The 10000-nt window shown below is 36.3% G+C and overlaps 1 protein-coding gene across 2 annotated transcripts in view; it reads right to left on the minus strand.

The window, feature by feature from the left end:
- Positions 1-10000, minus strand: part of LOC132154396 (receptor-type tyrosine-protein phosphatase mu-like) — a 186365-nt gene that overhangs the window by 56855 nt on the left and 119510 nt on the right. For both annotated transcript variants that reach the window (XM_059562927.1, XM_059562926.1), the window contains exons 12-15: positions 9243-9519; positions 3541-3577; positions 2997-3071; positions 2285-2420 (exon numbers count right to left, since the gene is read on the minus strand). In XM_059562927.1, the coding sequence (XP_059418910.1) occupies positions 2285-2420; positions 2997-3071; positions 3541-3577; positions 9243-9519 (525 nt within the window). The remainder of the gene's footprint in view (positions 1-2284; positions 2421-2996; positions 3072-3540; positions 3578-9242; positions 9520-10000) is intronic.

A 10000-nucleotide genomic window follows, 5' to 3' on the forward strand; every position in this document is an offset into this window, starting at 1 on the left:
TGTGAAGTAAACCCGTCTCTCCATGCACATGACATACAGAAACAGAACTGAAGACTCTGGAGCAGCGCTTCTCAACCTCTTTTGCTTCTTAAAAAATACAAATAAACCCCAAAATTATGTTCACACCTTTCCAAAGCTTATATTTCTTGCAAATATTGCATCTTTTAGTTTGGAACTAAAATTAAACCATACAAATAAAATTCCATTATTTAAAAAAAAAAATGCAACTAATAATCATTTTGATAATCGATTAATCTGTCAGTTATTTCTTCGATTAATCGGACACAAATCCAAATATTGTTAACTATTAATAATGTATTATTTTAATTAAAACAATTCATTTTATTCCAATATTAAAAATGTTGTCTCTGTTTTTCTTCACAGCACACATAATGACTAATTGATGATGAAATTAATTGTAGATTATTTTCAGTATCAATTGTTGCAGCCTTAATTTAAAATCAACATTAATTGAAATAAAATACAAAAAAATTTACTTATTTTATTTCAGCTTGATGTACTAAAATAACTAAAACTAAAATTTAAATAAATTTAACGAAATCTGTATGGACTATTAAAAAGTCAAAGCAATTGCTGAAATTCAACAAAATTTGGAATATATATATATAAAAAACTAAGATTCAGATAGAAATTAAATTAAATTAAATTAAATTAAATTAAATTAAATTAAATTAAATTAAATTAAATTAAATTAAATTAAATTAAATTAAATTAAATTAAATTAAATTAAATTAAATTAAATTAAAAAAATATCTGAATGACATTAAAATAACACTCTGTAAATTCAGGTGTAACTTAAATAACAAGTATCAAGATTAAAAGATTTATAAAGTCATTTATAAAAACATTGGTTGTTGTCAAATTAAAATGTATAGTAATTTTAGTGTTAAAAAAGTTGTATTTATATATTGATTTTTTTCAATCTGCCCTGGGATTACAGATCGAAATTATAAACCCTGGATAATCTGGCACATTTTACATTGATTTCATATATTATTAATGTGTATTTTCCCTGATAAATGGGATAAATAAATGGAAATAGAATTACCAGAAAGTAGCAATTATAAACCTGCAATAATATCTGAGATGATGACAACAGACAAACTGTGTTTGCTCACATTCCCCACAGATGTTCAGATAGACACGTGTGAGATTCACTGTCTATAAACTGTATATAGTTCAAATTCACGACAGTAAATGGCTATTATATTTACCTTAGTGGTTCTAAAGCTTTCTGTATTGGGCTGTTTTATATTCAGCAGGGCGAAAGGCTAATCTGGAGCCAACAAACAGGAGCGTTTGTGTGTGCGAGCTGGATATTTGCTGAAACGGACTCCGGATGATCCATGGCAGCTAATGTGAACTAGCCTCAAGCTAACGACGAGCTTTCATCAGTCACACAATCCCGGATCTACTGAGATTCCCTCGTCTTTTTGAGATGCAGGGTCGTCAGTAGAACGGCGCTTATTCAGGCCATTATACAGCATTTTAACCAGGCGTATCAACATAATTAGATTAATAATTCAGTGTTGCATAGAAAATGTGGATGAAAGGTCAGGTGGAAATTGGAGGAAAATTTATTATTAATATCTGTGGTTAAATTCCAGACAAGTCCTGATCTGATGAGAATTCATGCATTGAAAACACAAAATTAGTTTAGCATTAGCCAAATGAATAAATGAAAATTTAACATTTATGCACAGATCAAAACTACTTATGAAACACAAAAATGAATGGCACAAGTCATTATAACTTATTTGCATCAATGAGATTTTATTTAAAATGCATATTTTTAAAATGCATTTATATAGGCTATATACAACAAGCAATATTAAATCGGTTAAAATGCACTGTATGAGATTGAATAATATGATCAGTTATTTTATGTTAAATGTATAAACCTAGTTATTCTGTATTTAAAAGACATTCAGATTATTAGCACTATTACATAAATTGCCCTCTTTCAATTAATGTATTACTGACAAATATAAATAAGCATCAGATTAAGTTTATAAGCAAGAGTTTATGTTAAATCTATGTAATCTGAAGGAATAGAACATTTAAATGCAACTCAAATACATAGAGGCCTAAATACCGCGTTTTGAGTTTAATTTTATGTCTTTAGATGAAAAGTTCTTAACATAAACTGAGTCACGTGTGTCCAAACTTTGGTTAACGACGGTGCTTTCTGATGTGTGTTGTCACCCATAAACATGGTAAAAATGGTCACTGTGTGTGTGTGTGTGTGTGTCTCAGTTCTTACCGTTTCTTCATGAGCAGCACCACGCCGAGGAAGATGATGACGAAGAGCAGTATTCCTGCGATGACGCCGGCGATCTTCACCGTGTGGTCGGTCTGTTTCTCCGGCTCCACCGCGTTGGGTTTGTGCGTCGCCGCTCCTGATATCAACCAAAGGTCAAATGTCACGCAGAAGATGGTTTTAGGCAAGACACTACATTTCATGCACTGCTCAATTCAGAGATTTTGATCTGTTTTGCTTCATAAAATACACATTTTTGCGCCTGTAGATTTCAGTTACAATATATATCTTAAGTTTACAAATCCTCTTGGAGGGGTGATGTTTCTAAGTCACAACTTCTTGCTAGTGGGGTTCCTCAGGGCTCAGTGCTTGGACCAGTTCTCTTCTTCATCTACATGTTATCTTTATGATCTGTCATTCAGAAGCATGTCTTTTTGTTATCACTGCTATGTTAATGACACTCAACTCTACTTCTCATTCCATCTGACGGTACCTGTTCACATTGCATCCCCTCTGGCAGACATTTCTAGCTGGATGAAGGACTGATGTTTGCCTACAAGACAACAACTGGCGCTGCAGCAATATTCCTACACTCGCTTGTTCAGACTCATGTCATATTTAACATTGCATTGTTGTCTCTAGTGTTGAGCTCGTCAATATGACAGATTCTTGAGTTCATCCACACACACATGCAGTGAGAGAGTGAGTTTCTGACCTGTTAGTTGACTGTCTCCAGCGGCCGGAGCGATGCGAACGTAAGGAGTGGTGAGCTGCGTCACCAAGATAGCAGCTGCAAGAACAAGACCCACATGCAGAAAGACAGAGAGAATCAGTGTGTGTGTGTGTGTGTGTGTGTGTGTGTGTGTGTGAGAGAGAGAGAGACAGGAGAAACAAACAGGAGAAAGAAGAAAACGAGCAGTTACTGAAAACACACACAAAAGCAGAACCATGCAGAGCTTCGTCTTCACACACGCTCTTTTATAATCCCATGTCCCTCGTCTCACGTTGCTCTTACTTTAACCTGAGTTAGTAATTAACCCCAGGTTAATGTGCTTATTTGCATATTTACTAGGTTAATAACATTGACTCGACAAGTGCAGCGTGTGAACCGTTTCAGAAACCGAATCAGGCTACACTAACAGTGTCTGTTTGGTTTGTCAGCTATCTGTCACTGCTTCGTCATGCTGATTACATGCACGATGTTATGTGTCAAATTAATTACATTTTCAATATGTGCTTGCATAAATTAGAATACCTACCTTTGGTAGCGACACGGACGCAGTCGATCTTGGTCTCCTAAAAAAAAACAAAAGTACATACACAAATCTCAAACGTCTTGATTCATTAGAAGAAATACTGGTCTTTGGCCAACATGTGCTGTTTTTAAAAGTGCTACAGAAATCACCACTATTGACTATTTCATCAACAAGGTGTAACTAAATTGATAGAGTGGTGTGAGAATAATGCTCTTATCATTAATACAAGTAAAACTGAGGAGATTGTATTCATGTCTACGGCGGATATAACTCCTGTTTTTATTCATAACCAGAAAATTTGATTTGTTAAGACCTATAAATATTTGGGAGTAATTATAGACGACATGTTGTCCTGGAAAGATCACATTGATACTCTATGTAAAAAAAACAAAGCAGAGAATCCATTTTCTTCGCAGTCTTAGGTCATTTGGAGTAAGAAGGCAGATTCTTTTGTAGTTCTATAGGTTTGTGATAATGAGCTTAATAAAATACTGCAACTCTATTTGGTATAAAAGTTGATCTGTTGCCCTAAAAAACAAGGTTTTTAATCAATTAAAAATCTGTTCAGAGATAGTAGGTCAGCCGGAGCTTTATGATTCATCCTATTAAGACTGCTCTCCTTAGAGTTACAAATGATCTGCTCTTATCATCTGATCGTGGGTGTATCTCTCTATTAGTTTTATTGGATCTTAGTGCTGCGTTTGACACAATTGACCACAACATTCTTTTGCATAGACTTGAATACTTTGTTGGCATCAGTGGAAGTGCATTAGCATGGTTTAAATCGTACTTATATGACCGCCATCAGTTCGTAGCAGTGAATGAAGATGTATCCTATCGATCACAAGTGCAGTATGGAGTACCTCAAGGCTCAGTACTAGGGCCGCTACTCTTCACGCTTTATATGTTACCCTTGGGAGATATCATCAGGAAACATGGTGTTAGCTTTCACTGTTATGCTGATGATACTCAGCTCTATATTTCTTCGCAGCCCGGTGAAACACACCAATTTGAAAAACTAATGGATTGCATAGTCGATATAAAAAACTGGATGACGAGTAATTTCTTACTGCTAAATTCTGAAAAAACAGAGGTGTTAATTATAGGACCTAAAAACTCTGCTTGTAATAACCTGGAACACTGTCTAAGACTTGATGGTTGCTCTGTCAATTCTTCCTCATCAGTTAGGAACCTAGGTGTGCTATTTGATCGCAATCTTTCCTTAGAAAGCCACGTTTCTAGCATTTGTAAAACTGCATTTTTCCATCTCAAAAATATATCTAAATTACGGCCTATGCTCTCAATGTCAAATGCAGAAATGTTAATCCATGCATTTATGACCTCAAGGTTAGATTATTGTAATGCATTATTGGGTGGTTGTTCTGCACGCTTAGTAAACAAACTACAGCTAGTCCAAAATGCAGCAGCAAGAGTTCTTACTAGAACCAGGAAGTATGACCATATTAGCCCGGTCCTGTCAACACTGCACTGGCTCCCTATCAAGCATCGTATAGATTTTAAAATATTGCTTATTACTTATAAAGCCCTGAATGGTTTAGCACCTCAGTATTTGAATGAGCTCCTTTTACATTATAATCCTCTACGTCCGCTACGTTCTCAAAACTCAGGCAATTTGATAATACCTAGAATATCAAAATCAACTGCGGGCAGCAGATCCTTTTCCTATTTGGCGCACGAACTCTGGAATAACCTACCTAACATTGTTCGGGAGGCAGACACACTCTTGCAGTTTAAATCTAGATTAAAGACCCATCTCTTTAACCTGGCATACACATAACATACTAATATGCTTTTATTATCCAAATCCGTTAAAGGATTTTTAGGCTGCATTAATTAGGTGAACCGGAACCGGAAACACTTCCCATAACAACCTATGTACTTGCTGCATCATTAGAAGAATGGCATCTACGCTAATATTTGTCTGTTTCTCTCTTGTTCCGAGGTCACCGTGGCCACCAGATCCAGTCTGTGTCCAGATCAGAGGGTCACTGCAGTCACCCGGATCCAGTGCGTATCCAGACCAGATGGTGGATCAGCACCTAGAAAGGACCTCTACATCCCTGAAAGACAGCGGAGACCAGGACAACTAGAGCCCCAGATACAGATCCCCTGTAAAGACCTTGTCTCAGAGGAGCACCAGGACAAGACCACAGGAAACAGATGATTCTTCTGCACAATCTGACTTTGCTGCAGCCTGGAATTGAACTACTGGTTTCGTCTGGTCAGAGGAGAACTGGCCCCCAACTGAGCCTGGTTTCTCCCAAGGTTTTTTTCTCCATTCTGTCACCGATGGAGTTTCGGTTCCTTGCCGCTGTCGCCTCTGGCTTGCTTAGTTGGGGACACTTCATCTACAGCGATATCGTTGACTTGATTGCAAATAAATGAACAGACACTATTTAAACTGAACAGAGATGACATCACTGAATTCAATGATGAACTGCCTTTAACTATCATTTTTGCATTATTGACACTGTTTTCCTAATGAATGTTGTTCAGTTGCTTTGACGCAATGTATTTTGTTTAAAGTGCTATATAAATAAAGGTGACATTGACATTGACATGTTATAAGAACATGCTTAGGCTGGCTAACAATATAGCCTCTAATCCTATGCATATATACTGCATAAAGACTTTGAACTATTACCGTCTCAACGGAGGTATAGAGTTCCCAAATTGAAGAAAGTGAAGCTGAAAAATGATTTTGTGCACCAGGCAATCCTAGCACAGAACAAAAACACCTAATCAGAGATCAAGAGTATTGGGACGGTGTTGCAGGGGTATAAGTGTTGTATGAAATGTACAATTGTACTGCTGGAGTGAATGTCAATGTAGAATGTATGTTAAATGTTGTGGTAAACACAAATACTGTTATGCAAGAAACATTCTTGACAATAAAGTATTAAGTAAGTGTTAACAGTAATTGCGAGTCATGCACATCAGTCATCTGTGACGTGTACTGATGATTTTCAGTGTTTTCTACAGGAGTAAGTAATGTTTTACTCTTGTCAGCAGAATGAAAACAGTTCAGTAACTGGTTCTGCTGCTGCACGACTCCAGTGATGTATATGCTGATGTATTTTCTATGCCTGCTAAGCAGCTGCAGCATTAAAAGTGCATTTCAGCTGAATGCTGTATGTGAGCGTTCAGTACGAGCACCTGGAGCACGACTCTCTTTACTGCCTGTAATCAAACTAACGTCTGACATCAGTCTTCAGCTACACAAACACTAACAACAAAGCACCGTGTTCTGCTTTATCACTGCTGTTCTTTTTAATATGCTGACTGCTGTGCTCTCCTGTTCTGTCAGTTTATCAAAGCCAGCGTACTGTTATTGAACATAAACAGCGTTTCAAAAGACTGAAACTACATCTATACATCTGTTCAGATCACAACAATCGTTTAGGTCTTTCTAAACAGCACAGCTACACATTAGTAACCACTTAGAAACACATTGGCAACGCCCTAGCAACACCCTAGCAACTACCAGAACCCGTGCAACAGTGTAACAATTCCCTAGCAACATCCTTAATTAAATGTAACCTTTTTGCCTTGGTTTCCTACAAAATATCTAAAAATGCATAACAAAAAAAAAAAGACAAATTTACATGAGAAGTAAAACTGCATAAGATATTAAGACTTTTTGTATTTTGCCACACTCCAGTGTCAGATTTGTTCACTTGTTTTACGTATTAAAAAAAGAGAAAAAAATGCACTCCAATTAAAAAAAAAAAAAAACCTTGTCTGAAACCTAGTCTTAATATCTTATGCAGTCAAAGGATCTTGTTATAAGGAATTTCAGATAATTAGTCACAAACACTCATTAAGAATTGGATTCTTTGAATTGTTTTGCTGTCACATCCGCCCTAAACATCTCCGCAGCTTTCATGTTTCCCAGCAGGTCTTGAAAAGCTTTAGTTCTGTGTTTCTGTAATCTTCAGCTTCTCTTATACAGCACAGTGGCATTTAAACGCACACATCCACCTCCACTCGTCCATTAGAGCCTAAGGACGACCTTTGACCTGCCGAACGAGACTCATGACAATATAAACAAACACTCGTCCCGCTATTATAAAGAAAAACAAACACTAATGTGCATTTAGCAGCACATGCAGCGTCCCGGCGCCACTGAAAGGCCTGATTTAATGAATTACAGCTCTTGAATAGACAGATCTCGGTAAGTGCCCGTCCGTATCCATCAGGAGGCTAAAACACAGATCCTCAGTCAATTAGGACATCAATTACAGCCGCCGGCTCTTCCACAGCCTTTTACAGCAGCACGACTGTCAATCCGAACAGTGTGTTTTCTTTAAAAGTACGGTGAGAGAGCGAGATGCATTAAGTCAAAGCGAGTTAATTCACGCATGACACTCTAAAGCCTTGAGAAACGTGGCTGTGATACTCAAAGTGTTTTCTGAGCGGCACCTGCTCTCCCCGAAGGCCTCTTCTGTGTGTTTCTGAGGACGAGGGACTCTCTTCACACTCTTTCTTACCCACAATTACTTTCCTTATCGACTCGTGTGTCATTAACTGCCTCTTAACTGCAGCGTTTCTTGCTGTCATCCCATATCATCCGAAATTATCATTCAGCACTGCAAAATAACTTAAGATGTTTTCTGAAAATAGCATCAGAAGTTATGCTTAAAACAAGGGCTAACATCTGCCGATGTGATCGGAAAATCAGATTAATTCAAAGGGACTCCATTGGCAAATATTTTCCTGTTTGAAGCATAAACTTGTTAATTATTGCAATGGTTTTCAATGGACCTGAAAAATGTAGGGTTTATATAAACCAGTGTTATTTTAGTGTCCTTGAGATACTTTATAATTGTATTGATATAATCTCTTTTGTAAATCGCTTTGGATGAATGCAAAAATGTAATGTTTCAAATCAGTTATTATTTTATATATATCTCCATTTAATTTTTATTTTAGTTAAACTTGTTTTTGTCATTTTAGTAGCTATTTATGTATTTATTATATATATATATATTTTATTATATATTTAATTTAAATAAATCATATAAATGTATTTTTATTTAACTTGTTTTATTTATTTTATTTTATTTTTTATTTTATTTTTTAGTGAATAAAGAAACTAAAATGAAATGATAAATGTTACCTTGACAAACAACTGAAGGAAATTTTTTTTATAAAAATAAATAATATATATATAGCAGCTTTCATGCATTTAGCAGACGCTTTTATCCAAAGCGACTTACAGTGCATTCAGGCTATCAATTTTTACCTATCATATATCATATATTTTATAAATTTTTATATATCATATATATTATAAAATGGATAGTTTTGGTCCTTGATTCTGATTGGCTGAGCCACCTTCAAAGTTATTGTGAATGACTCTACAAAGTAACATTCACCTTTGTTTACTTCTGTGTGTTGCTCGGCAACCACTTTGTAACAATCACAACTGATTCTTAGGAGCTACATTGTTTGGTGGAACAATACTGTTGTTATTAATATCATTACACTTTATTTGCTCGGTTTTATTTTGTGAAACCTTCCTACGTATATGGAATAACCGTTTTATAAAAGCACTAAGCCCTGTGCAGCCGTGGTTTACAGTGAATTTATAACAGCTATAAGAACGCCCACACACACACACACTATTTTGTATTTAATTTGAAGTGTTTTTATCTCCTTAGTTTTGGTTTGAGTGAACACACCCCGTTGGCGGCGCTGACGGCCTGATAGTAGATGCTGTAGCTCTTGTGAGGAAGCAGCGGGGCGTTCCAGTATCCTCCGTAGGTTCGGTTGTCTCCGATGGTGAACGTCTGCGGCTGTGAGACGCCTGCGGAGGGGAACTCAGCGCTGTAGTAGTACTGAGAGTTCAGCACGCTGGCGTTATGATAGTGAACCGGCAGCGGATAACAGCGCAGGATCTCCACTTCACCTCCACGAGCCCTTCGAGGACGCTCCTCCTCAACAACCACCTGATACACACTGAGACAGAGCACTTCATTACTGCATATTACAGCACACACAAATACTGCATTTGTTGCACACAAATTTATTCATCAACCATGCATTAAACTGATCAAAAGTGACAGTAAAGACATTTGTAATGTTACAGAAGATTTCTATTTCAAATAAATGCTGTTCTTCCGAACTTTCTGTTCATCTGTGAATCCTGAAAGATAAAATGCATCATAGTTTCCACAGAAATATTGAGCAGCACAACTGTGTTCAACACTGATAATAATCAGAAATGTTTCTTGAGCAGTAAATCATCATATTATTCTGATTTCTGAAGATCATGTGACACTGAAGACTGGAGGAATGATGCTGAAAATACAGCGGAGCATCACAGAAATACATTACACTTTAACAGAGATTCACATAGAGAACAGATATTTTACATTATAATAATATTAATTTTTTTTACAGTATTTATTATTATTATATATATATATATATTTTTTTT

The sequence above is a fragment of the Carassius carassius genome, chromosome 12 (assembly GCF_963082965.1).
Source record: "Carassius carassius chromosome 12, fCarCar2.1, whole genome shotgun sequence".
NCBI lineage: Eukaryota > Metazoa > Chordata > Actinopteri > Cypriniformes > Cyprinidae > Carassius > Carassius carassius.